The 19752-nt window shown below is 45.8% G+C and overlaps 1 protein-coding gene across 3 annotated transcripts in view; it reads right to left on the reverse strand.

Annotated features, from left to right (window-relative positions):
* CD99L2 (CD99 molecule like 2) overlaps positions 1-19752 on the reverse strand; it is an 82438-nt gene that overhangs the window by 16873 nt on the left and 45813 nt on the right. Inside the window, exons 2-8 of one of the 3 annotated variants that reach the window (XM_083486604.1) lie at positions 12965-13030; positions 12433-12471; positions 10340-10432; positions 8562-8639; positions 7010-7102; positions 5403-5438; positions 1410-1475 (exon numbers count right to left, since the gene is read on the reverse strand). In XM_083486604.1, coding sequence (XP_083342730.1) covers positions 1410-1475; positions 5403-5438; positions 7010-7102; positions 8562-8639; positions 10340-10432; positions 12433-12471; positions 12965-13030 — 471 coding nt within the window. Of the gene's footprint in view, positions 1-1405; positions 1476-5402; positions 5439-7009; positions 7103-8561; positions 8640-10339; positions 10433-12432; positions 12472-12964; positions 13031-19752 lie in introns of all 3 variants that reach the window. The other 2 variants (XM_083486605.1, XM_083486606.1) reach the window with 2 other exon arrangements.

The following is a 19752-nucleotide window of genomic DNA, read 5'->3' on the forward strand; positions in this document are numbered from 1 at the left end:
GGGGGGCTCTGCCCCCCCAATAATCTCGGGCGCCCCTCCAGCAGAGCGCCACTGCCGCCCCTCCCCCAGCCCAAAATGCACAGGGTCGGGCTGCATGCCTCCTGCCCTCCCTCCCGAGCAAAAGCTCCACCCAATTTCCTTCGGAGCTGATTAATAGGCGCAGCACGCTCTCCCCTATTCGCTCACGAGGAGGCGGCGCCACTTTATCTGCATATTCATGAGCTTATTTATTATTCATGAGCTTTCGCGGGCTCCCCCAATATTTTTTATAAGTCGGCGCCCCTGATTCCCAGTAGCACTAGCCAGCAATGTATCATGGACTGGTTGGGCACAGAGGAATGGTGGGAGGAACCAGCTAGGGGACCCCCAAGGGAAGAAGGCTCAGAGCCCAGGGAGTGGTGGTGGGACAATGATGAGCAGTCACAAGAAGAGAGAGACAACTGGGAAGAGGTGGGGTCAGATGCTGAAAAGTAACAGGGCTCAATGAGATGGGACAGTCGATGGCAGAGAATCAGAGGCAGAAGCTGAAGCAGGGGAGGAGGCCAAGAGGGAGAGATGAGTGTGCCTGGTGAAGTGTCATGGGTGAGTCTCCCCCTCCTGCTGCAACAAGCTCTCCTCCCACCTGGTCTCCCAGAACCAGAAGGGGCGTGAAACAGGAGGAGCAAAAGCAGGGACAGTCTCAGATTGCTTGGAAAAAACCCTGGGGAGGAGGGGACTTAGCAGCTGTGGGGACGGGGAGAACTTCAGTGTTAGCAACTGCTTCTTGGGGGCAAGCTCTGTGCTCATTCGGCCTGACACTCTTCCAAGTTGGTGCATAAAAAGGCAGAGGTAAAGGACCCCTGACAGTTAAGTCCAGTCGCAGACGACTCTGGGGTTGCAGCCTCATCTCGCTTTACTGGCCGAGGGAGCTGGCATTTTTTGTCTGCAGACAGTTTTTCCGGGTCATGTGGCCAGCATGACTAAACCGCTTCTGGCGAACCAGAGCAGCACATGGAAACCCGTTTACCTTTCCGCTGGAGAGATACCTATTTATCTACTTGCACTTTGACGTGCCTTCGAACTGCTAGGTTGGCAGGAACAGGGACCGAGCAACGGGAGCTCACCCTGTCGCGGGGATTCGAACCACTGACCTTCTGATCAGCAAGCGCTAGGCTCAGTGGTTCAGACCACAGTGCCACCTGTGTCATGAGTTAACTCCAACTAGCGGGGTATGATTTACTTCTGGCTCGCTTTTGACACAAGGGCAGTTGTTGGGGATCATGGGAGTTTTAGTCTGGAGTGCCACAGATTTCCCCATCCCTGCTCTACAGGCATTAACTTTGCAATTGGACTGCCCATATAAAAATGTACTTTGTGTCCCTTTTTGTTGGTGTCCCCTTTCTTAGCTGAGCAACAAAGAGAGAACTTACCTTTCTTTTTATCTGGCTGGTAGCCGCCCTCGTCCACAATTCCAGCCAAGTCATCATCCGAAAACCCTGAAAGGTTGGAAGGGGATGGAATTGCTTGCATTAGCCCATGAAAAAGTTTTTAGGTTCAAAAAGACATTCGTTTCCTATTTGTTAAAAGGAAGATAGCTTTAAGTGCTGCATTCAGGAGGAAGAGAAGCATTTCTTAGTTGGACTGGTGCTGGTTAGGTACCGACTGGGAAACAAGGACTTAAGATGTGAGAAGAAGCAAAACAACAACAAGGGCAACTCCAAGTCAATGCCCCATCCCTCGCTTGCCATTGGCTGAGCATACTAAAATGATTTCTAGACTACTCTAACTTACCCTATGTGAGGCTGCCCTTGAAGAAGGGTAGCAAAGAGCACTCTGGAATCCCATATTCTGTGGCAAGAGATTTTCTGCCATCATTTTAGTGCACACGAGACTGATATGCCAGCTTGATACTGGTGCAACTCCCATTATTCTGTCTGTTTGTGGTTTTGCTGGATTATTTATTTGGTTGTTGCTTTTGGTGTGTGTTTTCCTGTGACGGAACTGTTCGGGTTTTTATACAGACTGCTGCTTTAGTATTTTAGTATGCATTTCTGTGAGCTGCTCTTGGGACGAGTGCAGTCAAAAGATGTGGCAAAACTAAAAATAATTGTTTCTTAAAAAATAACATCTACGGGTGTTACAGTATCCCTACAGTAGAGTGGGGCGTGGACCTGCAGAACTCCAAGTGCTGTTGGACTCAAACTCCGATCACCCCCCAGCCAGTATGACCAATCAGGGATGATAGGAGTTGCAGTCCAACCAACACCTGTAGGTCCACAAGTTCCCCCCTCCTGCCCTATTGGAATTAAAGGCAGGAAGAATCCTTCTACAATTGTGTTATGGGGAACAGCATGACAAGTCATACCAAACACTTCCAGAAATGGAAAACTCTGTGTGTGTTTTAGCAATCTGCTGAGGTTTGCTAAATTCATAAAACTGAATTAGGCATGCAGGATGAACTAATGGATGTCCTCCTGCAAGACATGATGCTGCTGGGACCTTTAGGAGGACTGGTTAGGGTGGGTTAGGGTAGTGTTTCTCAAACTTGGGTCTCCAGCTGTTGTTGGACCACAACTCCCACCATCCCTAGCTAGCAGGATCAGTGGTCAGGGGTGATGGAATTTGTAGTCTGACAACAGCTGGAGACCCAAGTCTGAGAAACACTGTGCCTAATAGGTGTGTTGGGTAGGTGGGGAATTTCAGAAGGTGTAGCTTCTGAATATATGTGTAGAAATACACCTCCATTAAAGGGCAGTAGCCCTGTCCTCTTCTTCGCCTGTCATGGTGAGCTTCAGCTGCTGAAATCGCCGCTTAACGCAACGATAAAAGTCCTGCTCTCTCTTTTTTCACTTGGCAACCCGAATGTACCATTTCAGGCTACAGGTGAGGGGGGGTACATATTCTGAACGCGTGCACACACGATATAAACTCGCTGCAAATGAAAACAGAACACTAAGACAATAGGGTAGATTTCTAGCCTTCTTCGTTTCATCTGCACTAGTTTTCTATTCTCAGGGGGTTGGTTTTTTCCTGTATGTGTGTTTTCACAAAAGGGAGATTCAAAACTTCTGATTCGCCTCCCAACACCTGGAGCATTTTATCACTTCAGAACCCTGTTCTCTATTAATATTAAAGTATTTTGAGGCCGCCTTCCCACTCTACAATTCTATGTGACCTATGTGCACCTTTCACGGCATGTACTCAAACAAGGTGGCTTACAATACAAAACAATAATAAAAATAAAATTTAAAAATCTGAACAACTATTTAAAACAAGACAAAGTGATGGCAGATATCAATGTAGGTCAATATATCATTAAAAGTCAGCTGGGGGTGGGAATCAAAATGATTTCTACAGCTGTGTGTATAGTCCAGGTCTTTCTCTTCCTATGTAACCAGCTAAACCCAAAGTCAAACATTTCGGCGTTAATGTTGCGCAAAAAAATTTCCAGTAGCTAAGAAGGAAACAAATACACACCATGCTTTGGCAATGGCCAGCTGGGATAACAACAGCTCTGATCAGCCACATGCAAGATGATTCATTTTAATTGATTTTATCCGCTGTATGCTTTTATAAGTCTTATGTACGCCACTTAGAAACCTCAGAAATGAAGTGGTATAGAAAAAACTCACAAAAACTTAAGACACAGATCAATTTGTTATTGCTTGCTTAGAATTCAAGACCAAGCACATCATGTATAAATTTCCAAACTCTCCCACGTGATACTGTGGGTAGAAGCAAGCAAGCAAGGAACCCACAACGCTGGATAGCAGTGGAGAGGAGAAGGGAGCAAGCAGAGGAGAAAGCTGGGAAAGAAAAAGGAGAACTGGAAAAGCTAGATGGCAAATCCTTCTCCCAGGCCCCACTGGTTGGAGAATATAAAGACAGGCCCTTATCACAGGGGTGGATAACCTTTTCTGGCCAGCAAGCTAGATCTAAATTTCCCCAGACTCTGGCAGGCCAAATTTTGCAGGTGCATGGGGTCACTCATACGTCAATCACCTGACATCATGCTGCGCTTTGAAGCTCCAATTGTTAGGACTTCAAAACACAGCTCAGGGGTGTTTGTAAGCCCTTTGTAAGCATCTCCAGCCTTCTCCTTAAAACGGTTAAATTTGGTGATTTGAAGAACAGCCCTTTTCCTATCAGTCCTATCCTGCTGTGAGGTATTTTCGTTCAGTGGGAACTGCTCCACCCTCCTTGATTAAGCTGTGCTCTCACCGCGCATCAGCTGATGGGTGGTTGGGAGTCTGCCTTGTTCAAGCAGAGGAACAATTCAAAGTCAACCTGAATTCCTGTTTGTTCCTTTCACACCTCACCTTTACCCACCATAATGTCAGGTGTAGGGCATGGCTTTCTAAAAATGGCCTGGCAGGCCAAATGGAGAGACATCATAGGTCACATTTGGCCCACAAGCAAAAGGTTCCCTGTCTTATAATGATGCTGACAGTCAGGTCAATAGTGCAACTGGCCCACAACAACCCTGACGGGAAGCACCTCTCTCAGCTTAAAAAAAAGAAAAGAAAAAGAGGAAGTGCTGCTTTAGGTAACAGGAAAACAAATAAAAGTGTTCCCTGGACTCTCCTCCCCGTGTGCTCTCTCCACATAAATACAGGAAGGAACTGGCTCTGAACCGGGGTGAGGGATCTTCTGCCCTGCGTCACACCCAGCCGGCACGGCCAATGGCCAAGGTAGTTCAGAAACAACTGGAGGGTCACAGGTTCCCCATCCCTCCTTGAAGCTTTCCAGCAGTGTGATATTAGGCCACACCTTCCCTTAAACTGTGGTTATGTCTTTCTTCATCTGTTTCATTCTTTCCCACTAGTGGGCAGAAGATACAAACCACAATTCTTGCCTTAAGGTTAAATCCAAACCAGGGACAACAGTTTGGTTTTGCTCCCTGGAAGACACAATCTGTAGTAACTGAAGATGGGTTGCTGGAGCAAAACAGACCATTGTGCCTGGCTCAGATGCACACCTAAGCTAGGGATCATGGCTTATTTCCTCTGCTTACTTGTGGGGTGGAGTGAAAGTGCCCTCTAGGAACCATGATGGTAAACTATTAGCTACAGCTTGCTGTGATGTACAAAATGGATCACTATCCAGTTTTCGATTTCGTAATGGCAGCCTTTCTTAGAGTGTTTCATTTTTGGAAAAAAGTAACGCAGGGAACAGCAAACGGCCATCTCACAAGATCTGAAGTTGACCAAGTCAATAATAAATGTGAAAATTAGAGAATGCTAATTGAAAGGGAAAATTAGTAGAGGCGTTCAGCATTTAAAATCCCCCCTCGCCCCCAGTGCATTGCACAGATAAGTAACAGGATGGATTTTCCGTGCTTAGAAGGAGTGGACGGCAGAAAACAAAGGATTGTGACAGGAAGGGGAAAGGTAGCAACTGGGAGCCCATCCAAGACTCCTTACCAGGTTTTCCACCTCTTCCACCTGTACCTTTCGAGCCTGGAACAGGATTCTTTATTCATTAACTGATCACAGAAAATAGCAGCTGTTGATTTAGGTTTTGCAACACGATGAAAGCAAATTACGCATGTTTTAGGAAAAAAAGAGTGCAAGTTGGTATCAATAACATGAACATTCTGCCAACACATCTGTTTATTTCTCTAGTGTTACCTATATGGATAGGGTGGAGGGAGACAAACAAGGGAGACATGAATGATCCATAAGGAAATTTATCTGGCCAAACAGGTCATATGAAGGGGAGAGGAGGTTTAAAGCTGAGGGCCATGTGTTTCTCACAGCAAAGCATCAACGTGACCACTTCTTCTATATGCAATGTTCAGGGTGCAAATGCCACCACTTATGTTGCTAAAACAGCACCAGCCGTGCACAAGTGAGAATCCTCAGCAGATTTGGGGGAGCCCTACCACCTGCAAAAATCCAGAAAACCTTTAGAAAAAACCCTATGGAGGGGAGGGAACCCCAAATTAGCCCCACATTAGGACTAAGCATGCTCTAAGGCCACAGAATGTTGACTGCTGGGATGGGGCAGGGAACGAGGAATGGAATGCAACCCTGAACAGCAACACCCCACGCTGCAAGATTTTATTACAGGTCCTCTGTTTAAATTACTATTGTTCATCCACTCTACTATGCCTGTGCTGTTGATTCATGCAGCGAATCCCATGAACCAATAAGCACAGCCATAAAGCCAGAGGTGAAGTCACAGTGACCTACCTTTTGGCAAAAATGTGTGTTTGTGTCCCTTTCCCATTGCTATTTTAAGGGCTTTCTTTGTGCAATGGGGAAGTACAACAACCCCTTCCTACGGCAGACTCAAGCGTGACTTGAACATGTCATCCAGACTTCCTGTATGCCTTTTGAGCTGTCAAGCTTTGGCCATGAAAAGGTATCCTGTTTTGTTTGCCACCCCAAGACTTTGGCTATATCAGAGGTTTGGTTCACTATAACATCAACATGAGAAAAGAGTCCTTCCTATACGCCCCACAGATGGCTCAAAATGTGAGCACGGCAGCCTTAAAGGAAGTGGATTCTTCCAACCCAGTTTTGGCTGACAAGGGGAATCTCCTTCACTCAGCGGGACCTCTGTATCAACTCACCCAATCTACGTGCTAAGGTTTCTGGGCTTGAAATAAGTGGGGCCTCCTCCACCAGCTTCTCTGGGCCCAAATGCCATGGGTCCCCTCTCCCACTTTAAGCTGGGCCCATCCACAACCACCGCACCTGGCTGCATCAGAGGGAAAGGTGACACACAGATGCTCACCCAAGTCAACTCGCTCATCCTAGGGGCCAACTCAAGACCTTCCTCCACAAGACTCCACTGGCTTGTGGCCCCTGGGGCTGTAAAGGGTTCCCAATTCCTATTATAATGCCACTCATGAGCCATGTGGTCTCTTCCAAGCCACCCAGTTCCATGGTATCTGGGGGGGGTGTCAAAGTTTGATGCATATTAAGCACCATTGAGGCTGGGGTGCTCAACCATTGTGAGAAAAATGCTGGCCAAATCATCTAAAATTTAGAAGTACAAAGCTAATACTGATCTATCAACTTACCTCCACCAGGATTTACATTAGGCGTTCCTCCACCTTGTCCAGGGTTGTGGTCATCCAAAGCATCAGCTAAGTCGAAATCCATTGGATCTTTGGCTGGGAAATTGCACATGGATTACTATTGAATGCATCTGTTGCTCTATAAAGCAGTGGTTACCAATTAGGGAACCTCTGGGGGTCCACAGAACGCACCCAGGGGGTCTGTGGCCCCATCCCTGGCCTCCCCCACAACTAAATTTTTGTCATTTTTGCATGGTAGTATCACAGATTTTATGGTGCTGTTTTTTTAGTATACCAAAATCATCTGCTTATTAGGGGCTTCCCCACATTTTGTTCAAAAAATTGTTTTGCAGAGGTAAATAAGAGTTACCAAAATTTTCAAAAGTAGGGGAGTCCGTGGCTTGGCTTTTGAAAAATAGGGAGTTCTCAGTAATTAGCTAATTGTGAACCACTGCTCTAAAGCATATAATAATCTAATACAAATTCAAACTGGTAAAGACAGTATGTGCTTTTCCCTGCAGCTTGATCCACTGTGCAGGGCAACCTCTGTGCAAAGTGCATAACAGGACATAACTGAATTACTGAGTAGTTGAAATTGCAGGAAAATATGAAGAGGTCTTTGAATGAATGAATGAATGAGTGAATGAATGAATAGGTCTATTTATACTTTTCCTCCCTCTAGGTTGGCTTTTGAAAACAAAACAAAGTAACAGAACCTTCCCAGTTTGAATTTGTATTAGATTATTATATGCTTTAGAGCTTTTAAGACATCCCCCGAAAATAAGACCTACTTCTAGTTTTGCCTCTCACTGTAATATAAGGCATCCCCCCGAAAATAAGACCTCCCAGATAATAAGGCCTCCCCCAAACATAAGGCCTCCCTGGAATATAAGGCCCCCAAAGCTACCATAAGGTGTCTGACTCCTCTGGACCGTAGTGGCAGGTGCCGCCACGCAGCTCACTGATTGGCTGCAGTGCAACCGGAGCTGTTCAGGCAGTGCGAATCAGAGAGCCCGCGCTGCTGCCAGGACAAGCTGCCACCTGCTGCTCGCTCTGCCCTGATGGAGTCTGGCTCACTCACAATTAGGCAATAAATGTGTACCGTATTCTTCATGGAAAAATAAGACACCCCCTGAAAATAAGACCTAGCGCATCTTTGGGAGCAAAAATTAATATAAGACACTGCCTTATTTTCGGGAAAACAGGATATATTGCAAGACGCGCCCTGCACTTAACAGCGTTGTCTGCACCATCATCCTCCCACTTGAGGCCAAAGAGGTAATGATGGGAGCAGGAGAAACATTGGGACAACCTTGTCCCTGGATGTACTCTATCATGTTGGCCAAGGCTTATGCAAAGCTGGTGGGCATGGGGACGTCCACAGTTGCCCTGTTTGTGGAATGGTATGCCAGAATAGGCCCTGGAGCATCACACACTTGATTCACCTCCTAGGGAAAATAACACTATCCAGGAAGAAAAAGTGTAATAAGTCCCTTGACACATTCCTGGCATGAGCCGTGGGTGTCTTGTGCGCTCTGTAGAGGTTGTCACTTACCTGGGACCTTCTTGGGTGGAGCCTTGGTAGTTTTGGGCTGCTTGGTGGTGGTATGCATCACGTTCCAGTGGATATCATCTGAAGACAGAGGAACACAAGGGAAGGTGACTCAGAAAGTAGTGTCGATTGGGTAAAGGATGAAAAGATTGGCAGGAGGAATTTAAGCCACAGGAGGAGCTCTTTCAGGCGGGCTGCTCTCTTCTCACTGCCCACCCACCCTAAGTACGGCCAGGGGATTGTATAAACAAAACACTATTGGGGGCGGGGTTAAAATTTTAGGAGGCGAATTTTCTCTTGAACTATATATACCCATTGTATGGAAATTGACAACAGGACAGCAGAAATGGATTCTACACACCCTAATGGTGGCCAATAGACTGATAACTGATGAACTGGAAGAACAGAGATACGATTCCCCTTAATCAAAGGCTCCACAAGATAACAGTGGCAACCTATGAATGGGCAGCTTATAGCTGCAGACTCTCTTTGGATAAATACCATGATATCTGGAATGAGTTTACACAGAATATATTAGGTTACTAACAATTATATGTGTATCAGGATATTAAGAATATACACATCTGTATATTAATGTATGGCAATTCTGCAGTATTATTTTTTTTCATTCTCACTCACTCCCCCCCTTTCTTTCCTCACTCTACTTTTTCATAAATGAAATTCTCTTAATAAAATATTATTGTTATTAATAAAGTACAGCCGGGGGGGGGGGGCAGAGCCAATAGGGGACACAACAACTAGGGTGGAGTTAGGAGATACAACCCAACTCCCCGCCCCATCCCCACAAGTGATATTGGACAAAACACCCACATACAACTCTTTCCATGAGCAAAAAACAACAGCACTAGGAGCCTGTTGTGTCCATATGTGCTGGGTCATAGTACAGATCAGTGGTGAGGAACATTTTCTGGCTGCAGGTCCAGATCCTTATCTCCTGGATCCCTAGCAGGAGAAATCTGGCAGGTGGGCAAGGCCACCAACTACCTATCAGTCACCTGACGTCACTGTAATGTCAGGTGACGCTGCACTCCTGAGTTGTTGGAACTTCAAAGAGAAGCATGGGTCGGCTTGAAAGCTCTTCTGCAAAACAGCCTTGTGCAGAGAACAAGAGACTCAAAGACCAGCATGGGGCTGCTTGCAAAAAGGGCATTGAAACAGCTCTGTGCTGCTCTTGCTCCAGGGGAAGGGGGGGCTCTTTTTTAGCAGCTATTTTGGGGGAAACCACTTTGCACTCCTGGAACAAAGTGTGGGACCAGCAAAGGAACAATCACTTCAACCTCCTGATTGTTCCTTTGAAGTCGTGACACATACGACATCAGGTGTGGGACATGTGGGTGTAGTGGGGGGGGGAGGGAAACAGCCCTATGTGAGGAATGGGGACCCCCTAGAAGGGCAGAGAGGTTCCCCACCCCTGGTACAAACAACGCTCCCCACCAAGAAGTAAAAGAAAAGGAGAGACAGGAGAAGGGAGAAGCAAAAGCAGAGATGGAAACCAAAATGGAGCAACAGGAAGAACTTGCAGCTCTCTATCCTGTGAAGGTTGACAGTGGGTGGCTCAGGCGTTTAGGAAACGTAGGTATAAAACAGGGATGGGGAACCTGTGGGCCTCTCCTGCCCCATGTGCTGCTGGACTACAGCTCCCATCATCCTTTGCCATTCGCCATGCTGGCTAAAGCTGGTGGAAGTTGGAGCCCAACAATTATCTGGAGGTTCCTGCCCTTCTGCTATAATAAAGCCTAGCAGGGAAAGGAAGGACTCACCTGGTTTCCTTGGATAAGGACCAGTGGTCACCTTGGTTGATTTAGTTGTCATCTCTGGTGGGGTGTCGAAGTAGTCAGCCAAGTCCAAGTCACCTATTTGGCAGATAAATACAGAAGCACACACAGAGAGACAAATAAGCCACAGGTGGTTGGGTTTTTCTGCACCATGTGTATCTTCTCTTCTTCTCCAAGGAGTCCCTGGCTTATCCCATTTTACCTTCACAACTTCCCTGCAAAGCAGGCCAGGATGGCATAATGAAAGAGGGACTCCCTAAGGCAGCACAGAGAGATTCCGGCAGTGACAGCATTCCACTAAAATACAGAGACTCCTGCGACTGGTGTGCCTGGTACAGTGTTTTCATTACTGGTGTAGCTGTAAAGGTTGGAGTCAGCTGCAGGTCAGCAAGAAAGACACAGGGCTCAGTCGTCAGCGAAGTTAACTCTTTATTCAAGGAAATGGCATGCTGCTCAGCAACTCTCCCCAGTAGGTACAGTGGTGCCCCGCAAGACGAAATTAATTCGTTCCGCAATTTTTGTCGTCTAGCGAATTTTTCGTCTTGCGAATCACGAAATCCCATAGGAATGCATTGAAAATCAATTAATGCGTTCCTATGGTCAAAAAAAGTCCAAACAAAGCCAAATTTGGTACAACAACAGTTTATTAACTGCTCTTTAAAGTCACACATACTGTAAAGAGCAGTTCAAAAATTTAAGGGAAAATAAATTAACTTTATAAACAAAACATGTCTTTGTTTTTAGACAAAGAAAAAAAAGTCGCGAGACGTTTTCGTCTTGCGAAGCAAGCCCATAGGGAAATTCGTCTTGCGAGGCAAATCGAAAAAGGAAAGACCTTTCGTCTAGCGAGTTTTTTGTCTTGCGAGGCATTCGTCTTGCGAGGTACCACTGTATTGCCGCTATGGAGCAGTTGCCAGGACTGAAGGTCCCTGCCTTCCCACCTTTCTCCTGGGTATTTCCCAAGCAGTCTCAAACTGTGCTTGCACATCTCTGACCTCTATCCTGCCCTAATTATTCTGCGCATTCTTGGAGACTAAAGGGGATTAAACTAGTTACAGCAGGAGAGGGAGACTCCCTGGATTCTTCAGCTGCCCCCTGACTCCTCTCTTCTGTTTCAGCCTCAGAGTCTGAACTGTTCCCTGCCACCAGCTCTTCCTGCTCACTAAACCCTGTTGCCCCTTCAGCATCCAGGCCCTCCTCCCAATCTTCTCTCTCTGATTGTCCCACCACCAATCCGCAGGCTTTGAGCCTTCTTCCTCTGGGATTTCCCTTGGGGGTTTCCCAGTTGTTGCCACAACTCCTTGTTGCCCAACCAGTCCCTGGCAGTGGCCCACCTAAGGAGTCAAGTTTGTTGAACTCAGATCCATTAACTCAGATTTACTGCAACATTTCACACACATGAGATTGGGGGAGGGAGAGCTGCATGCATGTGCTTCCTCCATTGCCACATCCCCGCACCAGGTGAAAGAGGTGGAATGGGCAAGGACCAAGCCATGTGGCAATTTTGGTGGTAGCAGGAGCCTTGGGACTTCTTTGCGCAGTTGGTTCTCAGCATTGCTTCTTCATCCTGCCCCTACAACCCAGCCAGAGGCCCCTACCACTCCATTAACCAGCATCAGCCACAAGAAGAAACAGAAAGCGTTTGCAGGGTCTGTCAGACCCCACAACCTGCAATCAATAGTTGCCATTCCTACCCAGAAACACTTAGAAACAGCAATTTCTCCTGGGTTTGGTCCCTTCTGGGTTTGCTCATGATCTGTTCGCACAAAGTACGTATGGAGTCTAGATGTTTTCAGCTATTTATCGCACACTCATTTTGATTTGTTTGCAGGGAGGTTAGACAATGACTTGTCAAGCAAATGTGATTCCAATGCATTTCCCCATCACTTTCCTTACTGCAGAAAGTCCATTTCTTTTCTATGGAGCAAAGCAGGTTAGTTGTGCCAACAGCTTCAAATCATCTTTGATTGCAGAACTTGAATTTGCCGCTCTGTGATTAAATCCCACCTGCAAACAGCAACTTGCCCCTGATTCACTCCACTCTTTTGCTATAAATAAGAGATAGCAAAACATCTCACCTGTTCCGCTGGAAGGCTTTTTGGGTGGCTTGGGAGTAGCTGTAGTTAAGACAAAAAGAGGGAAGGAAGGACATTTTAACTGGATGAAGAAGAGGAGAAGAAGAAGAGTTTGGATTTGATATCCCGCCTTTCACTCCCTTTAAGGAGTCTCAAAGCGGCTAACATTCTCCTTTCCCTTCCTCCCCCACAACAAACACTCTGTGAGGTGAGTGGGGCTGAGAGACGTCAGAGAAGTGTGACTGGCCCAAGGTCACCCAGCAGCTGCATGTGGAGGAGCGGAGACGCGAACCCAGTTTTCCCAGATTACGAGACTACCGCTCTTAACCACTACACCACACAGAATTAAAAGTTCACTGAATCACACAGCACAAGCACATGTGTACTCAAAAGCAAGTCCCATTGAGTTCAATACCCACTGAGTTTATTATTAAGCTGTAAATAACTGCAGGAGGTGCCTGCATCTGTGAAAACATCAATATATAATGCAGGTTGCTCTCCCCACCCAATTCTCTCCAGCACAAGGGTGACTTACGCCGTTTCGTTGGAATGCCATCATCCAGCGCATCCTCTAAATTGAAGTCGAAATCATCAGCATATCCTAGAGACAAAGAAATAGCACAGGTAAGTTATTTGCTGCATTTATATCCCACCTTTCCTCTAAGGAGCTCAAGGAGCTATACTAGTTCTCCCCATCCGAACTGCATCCTCACAACAACCCTGTGAGGTAGGCAGGCAGGCAGAGAGACAGCAACTGTTCAGGGAAGTTTTAATGTTTGATGTCATGTTGTGTTTTAATTTGTTGGAAGCTGCCCAGAGCGGCTGGAGGAACCCAGTCAGATGGCGGCATATAAACACATACATACATGCACACATGACCAGTAAGCTTCGTGGCTGAGTAGGTCCTACTCTGACACTCTAACCTAGTGGTCCTCAGAAAATTTTATCTGGACCACACTTTCAGAATAAAAATTTGCTCGATTTTTTTTTATTGGGAATAAATCCATTGGAAAACAAAAAGAAACCACTCCTAGCAGTGCTTGATTTATAACATACAACGCAACTACTTTAGAATGTGATTGTGGGGCATCCAGAATGTATAAAACAATGCAGTTATATAAGAACGTGAATCATTCCCGAAATATAATTATAAACGAGCCTCTTACATATGTACCTTAAGTAGGTATACAGACTCAATGAGAGGTGTGAGCTTTCTTTTGCTGGGTAATCTCATTTATATAAGGTCTATTTTGAGACAGAACAAGCTTTCATCTTCTCATCAGCACAAATAAGCCTTACTCTTTTCTGGTCTTTCATATTTGTCAAGAGTTGAATATCATTGTTCACTGCAATATGTAGAACTGTAGAAGAATAGCCAATGCTCTTGAAGAGAGGCGTGAATACCATTTCTGATTGTATAGACCAGGGGTCTGCAACCTTTAAGACAAAAAGAGCCACTTGGACCCGTTTCCGAAGAAAAAACAACTGGGAGCCGCAAAACTCGTCATTATAAAAATAACTTTTTTGTCACTTTTTTATTATTTCTTTGTTTGACCCCTCAGAATTACTCCTCCTCATAGAAATAAACATTAAATTAACAAGTTACCTTTTTGTGTGTGTGTGTTCTTCACTCCCCTTCAAAACAGTGACCAGCGTACATGCCCCTTACAATGTAGCGGGCGGGCAGGAAGGTGACGTCGGGACGGTGCGTGACTAACGTACGCACTGCCCCCATGCGACGTCACAGCCAGTACAGCGCCCGCCACAGTGGGGAGTGTCGGGGCACACAATGCGCCTCCTCCCCTCGCTAGTATCCGCCCCGGAGCCGCGGCAAAGGTGTAAAAGAGCCGCATGTGGCTCCGGAGCCGCGGGTTGCTGACCCCTGGTATAGACATTCAACACAGAAATGTTTAAATGTTTATTTTATTGCCCTTGAATCTTCCCACCAGGCTTGCCACACCCTTGGAGAACCACTGCTCTAACCACTACATGACCAGTCTCTAATCCCCAATACAGGGAAGTCATCAATTGAAAACAGAAGGTGGCAAGGCAGCATTTAGCCAGATTGCTTCAGCTTGTGACACGTTTTCAAATCTGTCCCTTCCCATTGGGTTCAGCCACTTTCCCAGAATCTCATCGCTGTGAAATTGCAGGGCAAGTCAGAGTTTAGGTTCTCTTGAGGCATCAGGCATAAGCCTGCATTTTATTAATGTTTGATTAGGACTTGTATATTAAAGAGGGCTTAGATTTTCAAAAGTAGATTTTCAATCGTTTCATGCCAGGCAGAGAAAACCTTGGCCATTCTCCTAAGACAAGGGGCCCCCACTTGATTGATAGCAGAAAACAATTCTCAAAGTCGTAAAAGCTGAAATTACAGACTGAGTAATGACATTGACCCTACATGTTATAGAAGATAACAAAGGCAGAGATAAACATGATTAGGAATGAGTAAATAGTAAAATGCCAATGTGCCTCCCAGTAAAATGATACCATGGGCCTCTCTTAAAACCTTGAGCTGTATTTTCTAAGGCCAGAGGTAAATGGGAGAAAAAGCATCTAGCTGGGAAGTCTTTTTAAAGCATCTAGCTGGGAAGTCTTTTTAAAGCTGTTTCTTCCTTAAACTGAGAGAAAAGGCAACTGGCTTGGCTGGGGAAAAAGAAGCTTCTTCCTATTTTATTTTGAGGCTGGAAAGGAGGGTGAAAGGGGGAGATGTAAACTGAAGAGGCTGCTTCTGAAACTGTTCTAAACTGAGTTCTTTTTTCTTTCTTTCTCTCTCTACTTTAAAAAGGCCTTATTCCTTTTAAGAGGCTATCTGTGTTGTGTATTAAATATGTTGGTTTAAATGTAATTATGCAAAGGATTTAACAAATGCTAGAAGAGTTGTATTTATCTTGAAATTAAGTCAGCCACCAGTCCAGCCTCTTGCCAGACAAGAAGACGCCATCAAATGCTGTCCTGATATATTAGCTGCCAGACATTTGTTTAGAAACCTTCAAATGAAGGATATCTTTCAATGTTGATGTGAAACTCAAGATCCTTGACATATGTTTAAGATAAAAATTTAAGATTAACCATTTGTTTTAAAAGGCAATAGGGCAGGGAGGGCAGGAGGTGAGCTGGTAATTAAGATTCCTTGTTGAGACACATGTAAGATATATTACTACTTATTTGTCATTTATAGATGTAACAATATATAGCTGTTTGTGTTCCTTATAAGGACAGAAGGAAATGGGTGTATCTATTGTGATTGGTTATAGCAATCAGCCAATAGGAAATCCAACCAGGCTGATTGGACAGAGGCAGCCCAAGGAGGAGCAAAGGGGGCTGGATTAAGGGAATATAAGTGCTGGCCATAATGGCAGGAGGCCAGGCCAGAGCTTGGTAACCATATACCACTGTGCCTCTCATTTATTTGTCTGACAAATAAATAATTATTTTAAATTCTCTATTGCTGCGTTGAATATTTCATTCCAGCTAAGCGTTAACCACAAGCAGGGTGCTACATTTTATGGTGCCCTGTGACTCGGATAAGTGGTCTGCTGGAACGCAGCCCCTTCGCTCTACTGAGCAGGGTACAAGAGAGAGGATCTCTAAACTGCTTACCCAAGCGCGCACTGGTAAATTTTTCCAGGGGGAACGCAGAAGTCTCGTCTGTCTGATACCCTGCTCACTGGCGGCGACGGACCGGGGGGAAACGGAACCAACCAGGGGTAAGTGCACAAAGGGATTTTTGGCCCTCCAATTAACTGGGAGGAAGAGAAGTCTTGATCAAACTTCTGCGTCTCAGTAAGTGGGAACTGAGTACGCTAGGTGGTTGGGTATATCAGATGGTGGTCTGGTGGGGGAAAAGGGAAAGTTGGGAGGTAGAGTGTGTGGTGAAGTATCTAGCGCATTGTATGTGTGAGAAAGTACAGAGCAATCTGTAGCTGACCTGAGTGTGGAGTGGGTAGTACTTCGGTTCCCAGTGAGGCGACTCCATCTGGGCAAGAAACCCCACGAAGCGTGTGTGTGAGTGACTGAGTGGATACTTCACAGGGCCATACAATGGGAGTTGGGGGTTCAAAAGGGGAAAATACACCTCTTGAATGTATGTTAAATAATTTTAAGAAAGCCTTCTCAGGGGCATATGGAGTCAAAATGACGCCAGAGCGCCTGAGAACGTTATGTGAATTAGAGTGGCCGAAGCAAAATACTGAATGGCCATCTCAAGGAACTTTTGATATAAATTTAGTAAGCAAACTTTGGTCTAACATCGCCAAAGAAATTGGAGGGTGCCCAGAACAATTTTCATATATAGATTCCTGGCTGAGCACATTAAATAAAAATCCTCCATGGATAAGGGAATGCAAAGTCCAACGATGCAAATTATTGGCTGTAAAAGCCGAAGCTAGAAAAGGAATCTTGCCAAATAAACTCAAACCCATTTTTGAGGGACCAGAGGAAGAGCTGCTTCCACCTCCACCCTATGCTCCACATCGAAGGGAGCCTAATCCAAACACTCCACCAGTTGTAACCCCAAGGCAAGAAAGTGGAATGAATAATGGGGCTGGAGTCACAGAACTTGATTCCTTGATAGATTATGATAAATATCTTCAGGAGGCATTGGAGGCCTATAATAAAGCCCAAGCAGAAGTGGTTATTCCATCTGTGAGTCCCAGTAGAACTCCATCTACAGTCTCTTTTAGTGAAACAACTGATTGCCTACCCCAAACTCCTGTACATCCAAGTCCTAGAGAATTATTACAGAAGTTACAGGGAGACCTTAATCGGTCAGCAAGCAATACAGCCAGGCGTATAAAGCTGCTAAAAGAACGCCTTGGGACAAATACCATCCCCTATGATTTAAGGCCCCTAGAGCAAAGCGAAGAGAAAGATCACGTAGTAGCCCCTCTCAGAAGAGTATTTGATGCACTTGAGGAGCCTGTGCTGGTTAACGGGCTACCTGGACCAAGGCCACCTCGAACGTCGACCCTCCAGTACATTCCATTCACAACTACGGATCTGATGAATTGGAAAACACACACTCCATCTTTCGCAGAAAAACCTCAGGCTATGATGGACTTGGTGACTTCAATAATAAATACTCATAGTCCTACTTGGACAGATTGCCGCCAGCTCCTGAATACTCTGTTCACCACTGAGGAAAGGAGAGACATAATTGAAAAGGCACAGATATATTTGCGTGAGCAGGCCAGAGTGGGAAATATTTTTAATATTGACCGTCATCTCCAAGACAACTTTCCCTTGGAAGATCCTAATTGGGATCCAAACAATGTAATTCACCTGGCCAGGCTTACCACCTACCGCCAGACGCTTGTGCAAGGTATCCGCAGGGCATGCCAGAAGCCCACTAATATGTCTAAAGTCTCAGAAGTAGAACAGAAACCAAATGAGAGTCCAGGAGACTTTTTAGAGAGGCTGCAAGAAGCCTATCGTATATGGACTCCTTTTGACCCTGAAGCCCCTGAAAACAGCAGAATGATTACTGCTACATTTGTGGCCCAGTGCGCTTCTGACATTCGTAAGAAAATTCAGAAATCAGAAGGATGGGAAGGGATGCTGATGAGCCAAATTATGGCCATTGCACGCCGAGTTTATCGGAATAGGGATGAGGCTGAGAAACAAGAGAAGAAGAAGTGGCAGAAGGAAAAGATGGTAATGCTAGCCACAGCAGTGAAGCAAGACTACCGCCCCTTAAATGGAGGAAGAGGGCGGGGAAGGAATCCACCACTGGGAAGGAATCAATGTGCAAATTGCAAGAAGGAGGGTCATTGGAAGCGGGAGTGTCCTGAACCCCTGAGGTTGGAAGAAGTACGCCCAGGCCCAGGCCCAGGCCCAGGCTCCGGCCCAAGAAACCAGGGACGGGGACGGGGAATGATCCGAAATGGAAGATATCAGAGACCTGGACAAGGACGGAGTAGGGACAATGTCATTGGACTGGCAGAGGAGGATTTTACCCAAGACTAGGAAAGACCGGACTCCATAAAGTTAGGCTTCCAGGAGCCCACGGTCACGATTCAATTAGGGAGCCATTTAATAGACTTTATGATTGATACTGGGGCTGAATACTCAGTACTCCCAGAACTATTGCAGAAAAAGGCATCCAAAAGTGTAGTCATTAAAAGTGCCACTGGTCAGTCAGCTAAGAGGTCTTTCCTCCAACCTTTGGAATGCCAGATTGGGGGACATCGTTTAACCCATCAGTTTTTGTATATACCTGAGTGTCCAATACCTCTCTTAGGTAGAGATATGCTGTCCAAATTGCAGGCCCAAATCACCTTCACTCCTCGAGGTCCAGAAATGAAATTGCCATCAAAGGCAGCAGGAATAATTTCCCTCTCAGTACCTAAGGAACAATCATGGCGCCTAATGTCAGCCCTGCAAGTCCAACCCACATTGGATACAGAGTTAAACAAGCTCCTCCGAACTCTACAGGTGCCACCAGGAGTATGGGCCGAAAATAGCCCACCAGGAATGGCCAAGAATATAGCTCCAATTGTGGTAACCTTAAAACCTATGGTTACCCCTGTATCTGTAAAGCAATATCCTTTACCCCGGCGAGCAGCAGAGGGCATCCAGAAACATTTGGACCGCCTATTAAAATATGGTCTGCTTAAGCCCTGCCAATCAGAGTGGAACACACCCCTTTTGCCTGTTCGAAAACCTGGGACAGATGAATACAGGCCAGTGCAGGACTTGAGGCTCGTAAACCAGGCTATCGAGACCTTGCACCCAAATGTACCAAACCCATACACCCTGCTGAGTTTGATCCCACCAGAAGCAACATTTTTTACTGTATTGGACTTGAAAGATGCATTCTTCTGTTGCCGGCTGGCACCACAGAGCCAACCTATATTTGCCTTCCAGTGGGAAGACCCTTTAACAGGAACAAAAGGCCAGCTAACTTGGACAAGATTGCCCCAGGGATTCAAAAATTCCCCAACTTTATTTGGCACTGCCTTGGCGAAGGATCTAACAAGTTACCCCTCAATACCTGGAGAAAAGGTGGTTCTGCAATATGTAGATGACCTTATACTAGCAGCAAAGGATTTTGATACCTGTAAAGAAGGTACAGAGGAACTGCTCCACTTGCTCTGGCAAGCTGGCTACCGAGTTTCCCAGAAAAAGGCACAGTTATGTTTAGAAAAGGTCAAATATTTGGGCTTTGACATCTCACACCAACAACGAGCATTGAGGCCAGAGAGGAAAGAAGCTATTTGCCTTATCAAGGAACCTACCACAAGGAAACAACTCAGAGGATTCCTGGGAACAGCAGGGTTTTGTAGACTATGGATACCTGATTTCAGCAGTCTGGCCAAACCC

Source organism: Podarcis liolepis, assembly GCF_965112155.1.
Source record: "Podarcis liolepis genome assembly, chromosome: Z".
Lineage (NCBI taxonomy): Eukaryota > Metazoa > Chordata > Lepidosauria > Squamata > Lacertidae > Podarcis > Podarcis liolepis.